The 17,271-nt window shown below is 41.6% G+C and overlaps 1 protein-coding gene and 1 long non-coding RNA gene across 2 annotated transcripts; both read right to left on the bottom strand.

The window, feature by feature from the left end:
* Positions 1-12,250: 12,250 nt before the first annotated feature.
* On the bottom strand, positions 12,251-14,307 carry LOC124679212. Its single transcript, XR_006994857.1, has 3 exons — positions 14,173-14,307; positions 13,700-13,784; positions 12,251-12,279 (listed from the first exon to the last, which is right to left on the bottom strand). It is a non-coding gene; the product is annotated as an uncharacterized LOC124679212 (long non-coding RNA).
* Positions 14,308-14,842: 535 nt separating this feature from the next.
* Positions 14,843-15,747, bottom strand: LOC124672364. Its single transcript, XM_047208602.1, has 2 exons — positions 15,705-15,747; positions 14,843-15,312 (listed from the first exon to the last, which is right to left on the bottom strand). Exons 1-2 carry the CDS (start codon positions 15,745-15,747, stop codon positions 14,843-14,845), a joined length of 513 nt encoding a protein of 170 aa, XP_047064558.1.
* Positions 15,748-17,271: the final 1,524 nt, after the last annotated feature.

Below are 17,271 nucleotides of genomic sequence, written 5' to 3'. Positions count from 1 at the left end.
TAGTCCATTAGTACAAATGACAAAGTCGATGCTTTTTACCTCCTCAGATACCCATTTGGATAGATAGGTCACTGCTAATGCTGTTTTCTTTTTCATGTTAGTGCAAAGGCCGGAATTAGTTGTTGGCAGTGCAAAGATTTTTTTTCACGTACTAGTTGACTGCCAAACATAGTCTTTTCAATTGAACAAAGGCCATGTTCCTATTTAATCTTTTACTGTAAAATAGAATTTAATTCTAGTTCAAATGCTTACATTTAGGAGGGTACTGTGGGAGGAGATTTGTCCCAGGCCTATGAAATGAAAATGAAAGTTGAAGGGCAACGTGATGGAGTTCAGCTCATTGATAAGGATGGCAATGTGTTATGGGAAATAGAAATGTTGTGCAAGTTTAAATCTGTGGAGTCACTGTATATGTCTTTGTATAACTAGCGCGGCACCCCCACGTAAATTGCGAGGAAAACATTCTTTTCTGTTCTTAGTTTACTTTTGTTTGTATTGTATCAATAATACTGCACCAATGATCATGTATAGTTTATAGGTGTTGTTAGATCAGTACACAATTAATCTAGCATAGAGTAGCACTGGATGGATTTATGTAAGTATGTATCGTTGAAATAACATTGCATCAACAATCAGATTTGTCGTTTGCATGTTAACTGGATTAGTAAACAAAACTAATTGAACTAATAGTATACTTGCATGAGACAAATTTTCATATTTTTTTAAAATTTACCTAAGCATGCATTATTTCCACATATAACACCATGCAAACAATCTTCTCTGTTGTTTTGTATGCGATTGCATCAATATACGAAACAATCGATCCCACCAGACCAATTGTTAGTTTTTAACTTAGTTACATGAGACGACCTGTCGTTTCCATGGTATTAGATCGTTAGGGCATGTATAATGATGATATCTTAGCACAGCCACGTAGGATAAGCGCTAAGGTGGAGGAAAGAGAAAGATGAAAAAAGACTTTGTCTTCTCTTAGCTAAGAGATCATCTCTTAGCACAATCTCTCTCAGCACATATTTAGAATGTCTCGTTACTAAAGATAAGATTAAAAAATAATCCATTGTACATCATGTTTTAGTGTTATATCTAGAGTACGTGGCAGAATTAAGATAAGATGGTTTTATCAACCATTGCACATGCCCTTATGTGACCTGGACGATCGGTCATTGTACTGATTCAGCGGTTTGACAAGTTGGTTACGCCGGCAAGGATTTATAAGGACAAAAAATTAAAGTCCAGGCTTCATAACAACATATTAAACCAATATGTTTGGATCGTAACAATGTCCGTTGTACATATGTATTAAGGTAGAATATTGTTTTGAACATGATATTATTTTTGTACATTGTTTCAAAATGGTAGGCCCAACTGAAGTTTAGATTGCTAGCTCTAAGATGGGATCGACACACAAACTTAGCGTGAGATATATGTAACGAGATTTGGACCTTCTTTGGTGTTTCTGATATAGTTCAAAGGTCAAACAGATAGATATAATGAAATCATTTTTTTGTGCTAACTTCGAGGCTTTCCTTAGACAATACATACATGCTATATTGTGTAGATTGGATAAAGTATGTTGTTTGACATGGTTTATGTTATATAATAAAGTAATAGAGGTCGACTGGATCGATGGTCAGATGATAATAGTTACAAATAGCAAGATTGATCGGATGCCATTTGTTAATATTTACTGGATTAGTGGTTGCATGCTTTTATCTGCAATTATGAGGCTGTACTGGTTATGTTCATTTTTTTTTGGTTATTATGAGATTTTTTAGCATTTCTTTTCTATCATGTCACTTTCTGCTTGATCTGTTCATCGATTCCACCTCCTAGTCGTGACTTGAGACCTTGATGTTCAATGTGGATTGCAAAATTGTCCTTGCACTTCAGGCTATGCAGCACTTTTTTCCGAAATGGAGGTTGAACCCCCGGCCTCTGCATCAAAATGATGCAAATATAATTTTTTTATTTAGATAATGCAGCACTTAGCATGCTTGTTCAGATGTCTCTGTATGTGCTAGTTATATATGCATCCGAGTGGATGCTTATTTACTTTCTAGTTCTTCTACTCCATCCTAATTAGTCTCTCTTTGGTGAAGTTCACCAACCGCAAACTTTTCGGACAACCATACATCACCACATACTCACCTACATGGCATATACATGTAGCAAAAATTACATTTTAGATGTGTACCTGGTTATGACTAACAAATAATATATGAGATTTAGGAGGGATAGAAAAGGAAGATATTATGTAGGTCCACAGTCATTGGATATATGTCCAGTTATAAAGATGAAATGGCTATGCTTCATCGATTGGATATAGGTCCAGTTATAAAGATGTTTTGCCTTTTTGAGAGAATTTTTTCTAGCATTTTTTTGTCCTGGTTAACCACTTCTTTTATTACAGTATATAATAGATGGGTATAACTAATCATTATTTTCCCACATTTTCATATCTAAAATTTTAACTTCCTCCCAAATCCTTGGTAGTCGAGTAGCCAACTGGTACTAGCCAGACAAAATCCCAAGAAAATGGAAACTTATCTTTGTACTGTTCATGTTGTTGAGGTTTTCCTGGTTACTTTGCGGGGATTTGATGCTAAACAATAAAAATCTTAATAGAGTTAACAGTAAATTTTCCTTGTAACTTTCATGTAAAAAAGCCAGCAATTCAACTGATTGTCTCTTTATTACCATATGTATTGTTTTATTAAGAACGTTAAACTGTCTCCCAAAAGCGGACCTCTTGCTTCGCTATTATCAAGGAAAGAAAAAGGAACTTAATTTTTTCTGTAGCATTTCTTTTTCATTATGTCGAGAAAATCATTGGCTAGTTCTCTGATCGCCATCTTATTTGTGTGTGTAAGTTCCCTATGTTGTAGTTACTCCTCATAAGCTTCATTCTAGAGGTTTAGCAAGGCATGATTTCTTGAAGTGTTACTGCCTGTTTCGAAATCTAGAGTGTTTGTTTACTCCATGTATCACTTGATAACTACAGGTAAACAAGTTGTTGGGGCAGGAGAGGGCGATGGGACACTGTAAAAGTTGCTGCGCCGAACTTCCTTTGGGAATAGGTGGTGGTGGGGGGTTGACTCCTGCCGATGAACTCAACTGAAGAAAGCAGGGAGACGCACCTAGTGACGAAACGTACGAGTTGTTTGCATGGTGTAATATTTATGTTTGCCCTTCTTTGAAGTATACTGTTGCATAAGAATTCTAGTTTAGTTTATGCTCTTTCAACATTCAGTAGGAGTGCGAAGATGCTATTTCCTCTGGCTGTTGCCTTTATGCTAGACATCCACGATGCTATTCGTGTGGCACAACTTTGAGGATTTGGTGTTATACTTGCCTCCAAGTTACTGAGTCCAGTTTTTGCCAGAGTTCAACTTGCAAATGGCCGTTTTGAAATAACCAGGATATATATCTGAAAATTGAAAACAAGATGTTTCTGTAACCTGTTCCCATCTTTTGATGCGGTGGCTTAATAAAATCTGGTGTCACGTTATTTGCTATACTGTAGTACAGCGTGGATCGTCAGCATCGAGGACTTCTATATCAACAAAGATTTCTGTTTCACTATGGCGTCTTTCTTATGTTTTATCTTTCCACGATCATTTGACGTTCTGTCATAATGCTAGAACTAGAAGTTTCTTGCCTGCATCTTGTTTTGCCTGCATTTTATTTTGCCACAATCAGTGCTTCAGGATCCAGCTACCATCTAGCAAGCGTCTTCCTCTGGGCGAAGTTGAAGAATCCTGGAATACATACAGTCACGGAAAACAATAAACTAGATACTGTGATGACTGATGAGATGCTTGAATTGGTAATTGGTTATGAACCTATGTTTCTTCTTGGATAATAATAAAGGTTATTAATCTAATCATCACATCAAGTTGATATACTGATACAACATCAAACTCGTTTGCTAATGAACTGGTATTGCTGTTCCCATGAACTCAACATCCTGCCACGAATGAGATATATGGTTGGTCGGTGACCTTGATACAGGCTTTCGCTCTGCTTTATAAATAAAGCAACACAACCATACAAGATCCAGAGTCACCGAAAGAAAAAACAACACCACGAGCAGCTGCTTCGGAACCGCCTCCCCTCGAGTGGAGGTCGTTAAACGGCAAGGGCCGGGCAATGGCCTGTGCCCATGCTATTCCGGAAGATACGACCCACATTATGTTCACCTGTCCTGTGGCACAGTTCTTCTGGAGCTTCGTTGGTGAGGCGTTGTGGATGACCCTTGACCTCAGTGAGTCCCAGACAACTCGGGCAAATCAGTCTGGTAAGAGGAGGTGCCTCTTCTGGTTGGTGCTTGCCGCAATGTCCTAGGCTCTTTGGACGATTCACAATAAGATGGTCATCGAGCGCATCTCCTTGCGGTGGGCATCTGACTCTGTCTTCAAATTCTTAACGTTTTTGCAGTAGTGGTACCCGCTCAGTAGGATGCGGGATAGAGGGCAGCTGGACGGCATGGTGGAGGACCTTCTGGCGTTGGCGCCGCATATCTTCGCAGTCCAGTCGTTGATTAGCCCTTCTTTGCGGGGTTGTATCGTCTTTTTTCTTTTCGGTTTGAGCATGTTTGAGCGGTTGCCTCAGCAGACTTGTTTTTCTTTCGGTTGGTCGGTGACCTCGACGGCAATAACACCGGCAAGCTGGTACATGTATATTTGCCAGCCATAATTGCTTATTGGATCAGAAAATAATACTGTACCAACATCATCGGGGACTCTAACAGAAGTGAGTGTTGTGCTAACTTAGAACATCTCTAACAGAGCCCGTAAATCCTGCCGAAACTGAATTTTTCCGGCGGATTTACGGGTTCGGGCAGAATGTGGCGCAGAACGGAGCCCGAATAGGTGGGCCGGCCCGTAAAAGAAGTTTGGGGGCCCGAGAAACTCCCCGCACGCCCCGTATTAAAAGGGTCGTGGAGGGAAGTTCGGTTCGCAAACCCTACTCCCCTCCGCCGTTCCGCCGCCTCGCTCCGCCAGCTCCGAGGAGCAATTCTCATCTCCGCAGCGCCGCATCGCGAGCTCCGCATGGCTAGCCGCGGAAGCTCCGCTAGGGGAGGAGGAAGTTGCGGCGGGGACTCGCCTTCGCGCCCACTCGTATTCCGCATGGAGGAGGAGCGGCGGAAATGGGTCCGCTCGGAGGGCGCGCACAATTGCAGCGCCCGTCGGTGGACCAGCTGGGGGCTCACGCCCCTGGGGAAGCTTGCAAGGTACGCGCTCGGAGGCGAGGGGTCCTCCACCGGCAGTTCGCGCTGCCCCCTTCGTCCGAGGAGGAGGAGGAGGCGGTCGTCGCGCAGCCGGCGAGGACGCTCCTGTCCGCCGGGGACTATGTCCACGACGATGAGGAGGAGGCGGCGGTCGTCGCTCAGGTGGCGGCCATGTTCGATACGGAGGCCCGAGCACGCTGGCGCCGCGAGGAGGCCGACGCCGTCCGGCAAGTTCGGGAATACGAGGCGGCGCGCCGAGAAGAACGCGTCCGCCGCGTGAAGCTGGAGATCGTCGAGCTCGACACGGAGTTGGAGCTCCACGCGTCCGCCACCTCGCCTGCCACTGCCACCACCTCCGCCGCCGCGCGTAGAGGCCGCCAGGGCCGAATTTTTGGCAAAATTAGCTCGCGCTGCTACGGATAGTAGTTAATTTAGGTTATTAGTTCGTATTATGTAAAGTTTGGTGCTCAATCGGAGCAAAAACTATCATCTATATGTGTTCATCGATGAATTCTCCCGTAGAATTTTAATTTTGTGTTTTCAGTTCCTATTTTACGATTTCTGTTCTGCTAAAATCGAACAAACTAAGGTTTTCGGGAGAGTGAATTCCACTTTTCCGGACTCTACTAGAGATGCTCTTACGACGGTGTTGAGCCCTCAGCCTTGCATTCTCGGCGCCAGAACTTCTGGGAACCCTCAAGGCCTCAAGTCTTGGTGTTCCTGTCGGGTGCTGGGGCTATGCCACCTGCACGACATGGCCGCCGTCATCAGTTAAGTGAGATATGGTGGCAACTGACAGCGGATCGTGCATTGCTTGTCTTGTCTATTTTTAACCATAGCTATATGTGAGTATAAATTATAGACACTCTTCATATAACAATAAAAATGGTGTATGTAAGTTGTCTGCAAAAAGCCTAGAGACTGTCTGAAACGGAATTCCCTCCCTCGCAGTCGACCGCGCCCGCGGTCGAATCTTTCCGCGCGAAGCGCTGCCGCGAGGCTTGACGAAGCTTTCTGATTTTTTGTCGTTTCATGCTAGTCGGTGGATGCCCCTGCAAGAGCTGATCGCCAGCATGCGCGCTGCCAGAGCTAATGGATGCCCCTGCTATTGCTGCTTTTTCAAAGTTTGGACGCATGCTCACGTACTGAACCGTGCACGGAATAGATTAATTCACTCTCCTATTTTTTCTGCAACAGAAATATGCAACTCCGTACAATTCCCTTTTATTAATTATCTTTATTATTTTCTACTTTCTTTTCTTCCTTTTTCTGTTTATTTTTTGTATCAAAACTTTGGGCTCATTTTTTTCTATTTCCTTTTTACAATTCCCTTTATATAGTTATTTTGAGTTATTTAGTGCTTTTTACTAGGTTTTCTTTTACAATTCCCTTTCTACAATTCCCTTTTATAATAATTGTATATTTTGCTTGTGTGTATTATTTGTATCAAAATACATATTATTTAGACTATATTATCTTTTTATTCCCTTTTTTGGGCCAGTGGGTTTTATGGGGGAAATAACGGGTGGGGAAAACCACTTGCAACTCAACTAAACTGCCACTTGCAACTTAAATAAATTACTACTGTCCACTCAAATTAAGTACCATTTTTTATTAAGGTTGTTAACTTTTCAAATAAAATTAGCTTTCTCGGGTCGATAAATTTTCATATTTACTGCCGATAAATAACTGGTAGAGGTTTCATAAATTCTACGCAAAAAAATGTCCCAAAAATATTCTAAATAAAATGTGCCTTTTGGGTCGGTAACTTTTCACATTTTACCATTGATAAATAACAGGCGGATGGGTTGATAAATTGTGAGCTAAAATGCTTATAAATATTCTAAATAAAATTAACTTTTCGCGTCGATAACTCTTCACATTTACCATTACTAAATAACGAACATAGGGTTGATAAATTGTAAGCTAATAATGTTTCCAAGAATATACTAAATAAAGTTAGCTTTTTGGATCGATAACTTTTCACATTTACCATTGATAAATAATGGGCACATGGGCTGATAAATTGTGAGCTAAAAATATTTCCAAAATATTCTAAATGAAATTAGCTTTACGGGTTGATAATTTTTCACATTTACCGCTGATAAACAACGAGTAGAGGGATTGATAAATTTGAGAGCTAAAAATATTCCAAAAACATTTTTAATAAAATTAGCTTTCCGGGTCGATAATTTTTCTTATTTACCGTTGATAAATAACCGGCGGAGGGTTTGATAAATTATGAGCCAAAAATGTCACTAAAATATTCTAAATAAAATTAGCTTTTCGGGTCGATAACTTTTTACATTTACCATTGATAAATAACGGATGGAGGGGTTGATAAATTGTGAGCTAAAATGTTTCGAAATTATTATAAATAAAATTAATTTTTCAGGTTGATAACTCTTCACATTTATCATTGCTAAATTGCGAACAGAGGGGTTGAGAAATTGTGAGCTAATAATATTCTCAAAAATATTCTAAATAAAATTAGCTTTTCTGGCGATAAATTTTCACATTTTCCGTTGATAAATAATGGTCAGAGGGGCTGATAAATTGTGAGTTAAAATTTTTTAAAATATTCAAAATGAAATTATTATTTAGGGTAGGTAACTTTTCGGATTCAACGTTGATAAAAAATGAGCAGTAGGGTTCATAATTTTGAGTTAAAAAATTTCATCAAAATATTCCAGATAAAATTAATTTTTGGGATCCATAACTTTTTACATTTACCGTTGCTAAATAACGGATAGAGGGTTGACAACTTGTAGGCCAAAAAAAAGTTGTCGGAATATATCGACATGAGTGTTACTTTTGAAGATCTCGTCGAAACTAATTTAATGATGAAAACGAATCTTAAATCGAAATTATTATTTGAAAGATAAAATGTTTTGAATTTTAAAAGACGAGAGAATCTTGCTGATATCTTCCGCTCGGGTTTTTTTTATCGCGATTATCAGAGAGGATAGAACACGTCATCCACGCCTTGTTTGCATGCGTGGTCTGCATTTAATATTCGCTTCATGTGCTAGTTTTTTTTTAGCTTTAAGTTCATGATTACTTCTATCATGTTGTTGATTACAGTATAAAATTGTTGCCGATCCTATTACAGTACGAAATGTTTTGGGTTGGTCAGCTGGTCAGCTTTCACTAGGGTCACGAAGTCGTGGGATGAAATCCTATTCTTAAACACGTTTAAGTAATCGTCTCCTTATGTGCCGTGAGACAGCTGTAGCTCAGCTGGTCAGAACCTGGTCGTGAGAGCGCTAGGGTGCGGGTTCGATTCCCGCGAGGCGCAGAGGTATTTTTGCCAGCGCGGAGTGTACACAGCCAGAAACGGAAATGAAGCATCGAACAAAAGCGGAAGTTTATCCGGTCGGAAATCGACCGCTAAGGTGCTAACGGGCGGTCAACCGCTAAATAGGGCTGCCCGTCTGAAACTTACTTTATAGACAACCTCCTTCTCTCTCCTTATTCTCTTTCCTCCACATCACCAAAATCACCTATAACTATCTCTTACAGACAGCTGACTCATCACTATTGTACATGTCTAAACTTGAAGGACATCCTGGACGAACAAGATAATCATGTCCTTGTCTGCACAGCATACGATTAACTTCTAGAACATGATGAGGAGATCTGAGATAGTCATGGAGCTGAAGAAAATATTCCAACTGATGTCCATTCGGTTCCACCTTGCGGTTCTGGCTCAGAAAATACTGGGCTCAACCCGGCCCGGGCAATCAACAGGCCTGCTAAGCCTCTAAACCTAGCACTACCAGGTCACCGACCCCAACGCCGGCCGCACTCGACTGGCACAAGCGGCGAGGAATGGTGACATCAGCGAACCACCAGACGAGCATCTTGCAGTTCATCATCGCCCTCGCCTACGCCACCACCACCACCACCTCTCACTACATCAGGTACCCACATTGCCGGCAAAAAAAAGTGCCAGCAAAGGTACCAAAAGTGCCGGCAAAGTTTTTTCAAGGCATAAAAAAAAGTGCTGCATTTATTCCAGTCGAGGTAGGTCTTTGACGACACTTTTCGAGAAATGCCGCCGTATGTATGTCAAGGCACAAGGACGGATGCTAGTAATAGCTATTTCAGGCAGTTTAGTTTGTGCCTGTTAAGAGTTTTGCTGGCACTTTTGGTCTGTGCCATTGAAGGTTTTTGCCGGCACTTTTTGGAGATGCCGCGGAATCTTTTTGCTGGCACTTTTACGAAGATGCCATGAAATCTCTTTGCCGGCACTTTTCCAGAAATGCCATCCAAACTTTTTGATGGCACTTTTAGAGGATGCCTCCGATTACTTTTTCAGGCTTTTAATTCTGGTACCGCTGATTATTTCTTGGGCATTTTTATAGTTGCTATACTGCCTTCAAACATTCAAGCAATCTAGCAATGAAGCATACATCATACTCAAGAAGTCAAGTAATGTTTAAAACCAATATTTTCAACCAATCTTGGTCTGAAAACAACATCTTGAAACATTCAAGGGTTCACAATCTAGGCATCTAACTTATATGACCAACAGGGTTCATCTCCACATCATGAACAACAAGGTTTGAAACCATTAGATAAAATATACAACAAGGTTCATATAACAGGGTTCATCTAACTGGCTTCCATCTTGTCTTCCTCACTTGTTTCGACGATGCTTGTTCCTCCAATGTCAGCACACTTCCATCAGATCTAGAATAAACAGAGCAAACATGACAAAAGTAGGTATGTTTTATATCAGGGAAGTAGATATATTACCGATTGCGAAAATAAAATCCAATTGCAGCAATAACGTAAAGAAAAGCGTCTAACATTCGCATTTACAAATTCAGTAGGTCAAAAGCTTTCTGGAGTTCCAGTGTTTCATGCAGAATGTTTTGTATGTTTCATGCAGTGTTTCATGCAGACTGATCTGTAATGTTCAATTTACAATTAAAGCAAGTCTAAGGTTTTGTATGCACAAGTGAAGCAACTATGATACACAAACTTATAACAAGTTGCCTTTATCTTTTCACTGTATTTTAACTTATAACATAACTGAGCACATGAATAAGAATTAGGGGGATTTGCTTAAACATGCTCGTTGGTTCTCACCAATGGGGTGGTATAAATGGAAGACATTAAACATGCTTAAAGTGGCTTAAAAGTAGGTCGTGCATTACAGAAAACTGGGTTCTACAGGAAAAAAGTATATAGTAGTAGACTTTAAGCAATGAAGCATCATTTATACCTTGCCTCCAATCTTATCAATGACACTGCAATTTCAACATAACACATGTGAAAAAACCAAGCATTCATACATAGGTGGAAAAGAACGGGAACACCCAATTTAGTATTCATTGTGCAAAATAACATGGTACAAACTCTATATCTTTTAAATCCCCGGTTTGCAAATATGTGGTAGATGTATTATTCCAAACAGCTGAAAACAAAAAAGAAGCAACATACCATCCTTTTTCAGCATTACTGAACCACCTGAAGCCTTCATAGGTTAGAACAGACATATCTAGCCGATCCATCAGCTGTAACTTATTATTAGGCATCAAAGCATGGAAACGACATTCATATGAGAGCCACTATCTGAAGATGAGGGGATCAGAGGTCTCACCAGCTAAGTGGGTGGCGTCGGCGGGCGGAGGCTGAGCCCGGCCTGCGTCTCCACGGAGGATGACGCCGAGAGGAGAGCGCGCCCTGCGGTGGATGGCGACTCCGAGCCGCGCGTGACGAAGAAGAGGGCGACCACGAGCGTGCCCAACGAGGGAATCGACAGGCTAGGAGGTCCCAGCCCAAATAGAGGCGGGTGGATGCAGCGTTGGCGAGGGAATCCGCTGGGAAGGAGGATCCGGAGCAGCCCCGGCGGGTGTGGCGGCGCAGGGGCGCGGGCAGAGGGAATGGGGATCCACGAGAAGAGCTGGGGCGAGAGGAAGCTGCGCCATGCATCCGACGCCGCAGTCAGGTTCCCGTCCCCGACGCCAAGCCCTCTTCCTCGTTGAGCAGGATGCCAGAGCACCGGTGAGCGCGCCCTCCGCCCACCCTCCTGCAGTTCACTGAAAATGTTCCAAGTCCTTCACCCTTTTGATAGTAAATATGAAGATAAAACACCCACAGGATAACTGTGCTTGGATCTGCCTCAATGGAGCGTGCAAGAAGTAAAAGAGCCTACAGAATGTATGTTCGGAATTTGAGGTAAGTCTAGGTAGCCGAGAACACAATAAATCCAATTCATGTTTGATTGTGTAAGCTGTAACATGTCCCTAAGCAGTAAGCAATACAATGATCACCTTTAGCCTGTCAGGTTTGTTTACTTTTCCATAATATAAACCAAGTGCAGCCTCTAAGAATAGTTCGACATCAACAGATCCCTGTACAATCTTATTCTACGCAACAAAAGGTTAAATAAAAACTAATCAAAATATAAGCATATCAGAGAGCAATGAACTAGTAAAAGATTCAAAGGAAAGTGTAATGTCATTAAATGTGAAAAGAAATGCAAGTGAATAAGACTGGACATCGTCGACGACGAGTTGAATGTTTTTTTGTCAACTGTTGATTAACTGTCCAAAGAATTTCAATTGCCAATCTTTTTGTAGGGGTAGCATGAAAAGGGTGTGATATAAGCAAGCAAGTACTCCCTTTGTTTCCTATTAATTGACTCTGATTTAGTAAAAAGTTGTAATAAATCAGAGTCAAATAATAGGGAACGGATGGAGTACAGAATAAGAGCTAATTCAACATTCTACATGGGAACACGAGAAAGTGATGAGCAGCAAACTTCTAAAAGTAAGTTTAGTGTTTGGAACCAGATACTGATATATATGGCAAACTTCTAAAATTTATGGGAGTGTGTTATGATATGGCCCGGGCCGGATTTCAATATGTGCGTGGTACTGGATGAAGGACCTGCAAGTCAGTATGCCGGATTTCGTCCAGTTCGAAGACCGTACGAGGCTACGACATGCCCATGCCGCAACACCGTTAGGGCCAGCAGCCTCCATCGACCAGGTCAGAGCTGACCTTCAAGTGCTCTAGCAAAATAAAGGATCACTTCATTGCCAAACCAGAAAACATGGAGAGGATATGAGAGTACTCAACTAATCCAGCAAAACATATGCAATTTGTTAATTATACTCATGCATGCTCACAGAGTTCAAATACTACACCCAAATGTTGTTCAATAGTTATAAGTGAAAACACATGCATTCTCGTAGAGTTCATACTCCTTCAAGTGCAGTACTAACAAAGACAGATTGTTTTTTGAATGTAGTCCAATGCCAAATTGAATAATGAAAATGCCTCTGCCAGATTTTGGATACTCGTTAGAAATCATCACGGTGGCTTAGGGCACATACTGATCTGTTGGAATAAATCGTTAATTAAGCAGGCCTACAACATAAGCAGATGTCCCAATATATGTACGTACAACTACAAAAACTCTCAAAATAAGTGGTTTGCCCATATATGTGAAAAAACCAAGCAACTAAATAAGTGGTTTGCCCATATATGTAAGAAACTAACTTATAAGATATCTTCATTTTCCAAGTATCATATTACAAATGCGAAGAGGTAAGTAGAAGAAAGCATAAAACATGGCATACATTGCAAAAGCTGCTAAATTAAACCTTTAAAAGTAACTTTTCTATTGGGCTTACAACTTTAATATTCTACTTAATTATTATGAATAGCCTTCACAAAATAAGGTCTATCACTTGTCATTATATTGCAAAAATGACCATGAGGGAAATATGGGTACTCTTACATATGTGCAGATGGCAAAGGAGATTAGTCATAAGTTATTATTAATAGTAGCTAAATGGAATTTTATCAAAGGTTGCATGTGCTTTACGTCGATTTTGATGCCTTGCTTTACTTCCTACGGAAAATAGGAGGTTATCCCATATATAAATAATATGATGCAGCCATATACCAATTGGCAGCTTGGAAAAATAACTTGGGTGATGTGGAATTGTTATCATCAGCCCGGTATGACTTGGCAGCATGCTCAATGACCTGACGAAGTGCACTTCACAAACTAGAGTATAGCAAGCACATAAATAGTGTATAAACATAGTGCAGCAACTACTGCGTGTGATTTCACACAAAATTCACCTAGCAATGTAATCATTGGCACACCTCACCAATTGGAAGACAGGGGTACTGAAACATAATTGTCGGAGATAGATCTTTAAAGATAAAATCATTGCCTGACCATACTGAATTAGACTATTTCTAGATAACCAAAAAAACATGAAACGAATACATATGGTAGAGCATAGATGGAAGATTGTTACACGTGGGCACAACAACAATTCTATTATAGATCCACTTACCACTATATTCAGAGTAAGAAAAGGGAAACACAAATTATCTTTAAAATATGCAAGGCATACAAAATATAGAAGTGCAATGAAAGAAGGCAAGGGAAGCTAAAGGATCATCTGTGCTTACCACTCGCACTGCATCTACAGCAGAAAATGTAACACTCAATCTGCTGAGCCTCTTGGTGCACAGACAACTTCGCTTTTTCCATTAACTGTAGTAAAGGAAGCATAGGCTAAAAATTGTATTGAGAAAATAAATATAAGGGGTGATGAATTTCTATTAAATTTAAAATCCAGTGCATGCCTACAGAGCTAAAACACACAAGCACAATCTTGCGCATAAATAGAATCAATTATATACTCCAGCCTAGTACGATCATTTTGTGGTATCTGTAACTGCAAAATAAATATATCTTGATGGGTATAGCTATCTAGATGAAACCTGACTGTATAGGCATCGTCAGGATGTGAGAAGGTACTTTCTGAAGCATTCAACTAGCCATCACAGCAAGGTAAGATTACCGTATAAAGTACCGCATGTAGAAATTTGGAGCACTACCACCAATAATCAAGGAATTGTATACTCCTCGAATGGCTCACCTTGGTGCAGTGTCCTCTCAGCACAGATATACCATTGTTCAAGGTCCCCTGGCCTGAAGTGGCTGAACACCATGATGTGCGCCGCAGAAGCGTCGGTGTGACTCATTCACGTACGCCTTGGCCTTGCCAGCGAGGTACTTGACTATGTGTCCGGTCGTGGTTGTCATGCCAGGCTGAGTAAGCTCACCGGCATAGGCAATATCACAAACACATACTGGACACCAATTATCCGGATACCACAATTGATGTCGAGCTCCAAACACTTGGTCGTAGAAGGTAGATTAAACATAGCTGGTCCATGGGGAGAAGGCCAAAGCACCTCAAACATCATGGCTCGTCGAAGATGTGGCTGCGCGGGCGCCTACCCCGGTGATCAGCGTCCATCGAGAGGGCCCCATCGAGCAGTTTCTCCCGAGGGGCCAAGGTATTGCTGCCACCATGGCCGAAGCTGTGAAGGGGCCGATCCGCGAGGTGGCGGAGGACCGCGACGAGGGGGCTCCCTTCTCCCGGTTTCCACCCGTGGCCGCCCCAACCACACGCGGCCGGAAGACGACGGAGAGGTGGCGCAGAGGATGGGGGCGGCGATCATGATGCTGTCAGCTGAGGACCCGCGGTGGTGGTGGGCGGGCGGGCACGCCGCCTTCCTTCCCAGACCTGTGGTGCACGCGGATCACTCGGCGAGGGCGTCGGCGGACACGGCGAGCTCCTGCTGCTGGAGGCGCTCAAGCGCCCTCTGGTGTGCCCAGGTCTCGATGGTGAGATCGGGCTTGGCGTTGAGCCCGACGCCGAGGATGACGACGGTGAGGTAGCAGGGCAGCTCCCAGTCCTCCCACTTGCGCGACTCCCCCGGCGGCGGCGGCGTGCGGTTCATCGGGTACCCCTTGGGCCGCACCTCGTGCCCCGGCGTCGTCCACCGCCCCGCGCCGTCGCCGTGCCCGCCGCAGACGTGCGCCGCCGCGCGCAGACGCGCCCGCAGCATGCCTCCCGCCGCCGATGAGATCGCCCGTATCGTGCTAGGTTGGTGCGTGTGCGCGAGGTGGAGGATGGACGAGGCGTCCCGGTCTAGGCCACCGCCGCCAGGAGAGCTAGGGTTCCCCGTCGGCCCGCCGAATGGAATGGGTGGTTGTGCTTGCCAGAGATCTGGAACGGCGGATTTTTTTACATGGATTGCGGATTAATTATATAATCTGAATGGGCTTATGTGCAAAACAGTCGGGTGCGCATCAGCCTTCACCGACATTTTCGCATCAAACTTTAGCGGCACTTCTCCAGATCGCCAGCGCACCATTATCGGCACCAATTATAAACTGCCGCTGACCATCAAACTTTAGTGGCCTGTGCCAAATCGCCGGTAATTACTGGCGAATCCCCTCACTGGCAATCGATCGCTGGAGCGATCACTTTCCTTGGCGCGGCAGCGTTCGCGCCATGCGCGAAATCAATTCCCTTTTTGTCTTGTAGTGTTTAATTACGTTCACATGTAGCTTTGTGTTCACACTAATAGCTCACGTTCCCACTTGCAAGTTGCATACAGTCAAGAGCGTTCACACTGCATGCATAAATAAAGTATCTCATGGGTTTGCATTTAATGAGCCAACTTTTTTGCACGAGGCTAGCTCTCACAAGTTGCTGCATGCATGCACAGAGCATCTCGCTCTTTTTTTCAGCACGACGCATACTTTCAATTCTCTTTATTTGCAATTCCCTTTTGACAATTCTCTTTTTTTGCAATTCCCTTTATGTTGTTATTTCGTACGGTAATTCATGTTTTTCTGGATTAATTTTTATAATTCCCCTTTTCGGGCCAGTGGTTTTTAAGGGGGAAAATAACGGGTGGGGAAGATCCACTTGCAACTCAAATGAACTACCACTTGCTACTCAAATTAAGTACTATTTTAAGTTGTAAGCTAACAAAAGTTGCTAAAAAATTCTAAATGAAAATTACTTTTTAGGGTTGCTAGGTATTTATATATACCGTTGATAAATAACGGGGCACCGGGTTGATAACTTGTAAACAAAAAAAGAGTCGCTACATATTTTAAATTAAATTAAATTTTTAGGGTTGGCATTTATTTATATTTACCATTGATAAATAGCGGGTCACCGGGTTGATAGCTTGTAAACTAAAAGAGAGTCGCTAAAATATTCTAAATGAAATACTTTTTTAGGGTTATTATTTATTTTATATTTTACAGTTGATAAATAACGAGGCACCAGGTTGATAGCTTGTAAAATAAAAAAAATTCGCTAAAATATTCTAAATGAAATACTTTTTAGGGTTGGTAGTTTTTTATAATTACCATTGATAAATAACGGAGCACCGGGTTGATAACTTGTAAACTAAAAAGAGTCGCCAAAATATTCAAAATAAAGTTAGATTTTTAGAGTTGGTAGTTATTTATATTTACTGTTGATAAATAACAGGACACCGGGTTGATAGCTTCTAAACTAAAAATATTCGCTAAAATGTTTAAAATAAAATTAACTTTGGGGTTGATAATTTTATACATTTACCGTTGATCACTCAAATACGGAAGGGTTGATTATTCAAAACAAAGAGGCTTGATAACTTTTAGCCCGAAAAAAAAAATTTCTCGAAACATATCAACATGGGTGCTAGTTTTGAAGATCTCATCGAGATGGATTTATTGGTGAAATCGAATCTTAATTTGGAGTTGTTGTTTTAAATTTAAAACGTTTTGAATTTTTAAATTTGGAAAAGATTCCACTGACATCAGCAGATTCGTCTATTTGTGTATGCATGCAGAACTTTCCCTCAATACCCTGCACCAGGTTGATAATTTTATACATTTACCGTTGATCACTCAACTATGGATGGGTTGATTATTCAAACAGAGAGGATTGATAACTTTTAGCCCGAAAAAAAGTTTCTTGAAACATATCAACATGAGTGCTAGTTTTGAAGATCTCGTCGAGATGAATTTATTGGTGAAATCGGATCTTAAGTTGGAGTTGTCGTTTGAAAGTTAAAACATTTTAAATTTTCAAATTTGGAAAATATTCCGCTGACATCAGCAAATTTGTCTATTTTGTGCATGCAGAACTTTTTCTCAATAGCCTGTACCAGGTTGATAATTT

This window comes from Lolium rigidum, chromosome 7 (assembly GCF_022539505.1).
Source record: "Lolium rigidum isolate FL_2022 chromosome 7, APGP_CSIRO_Lrig_0.1, whole genome shotgun sequence".
Lineage (NCBI taxonomy): Eukaryota > Viridiplantae > Streptophyta > Magnoliopsida > Poales > Poaceae > Lolium > Lolium rigidum.
This window is presented reverse-complemented; position numbering and strand designations above follow the sequence as displayed.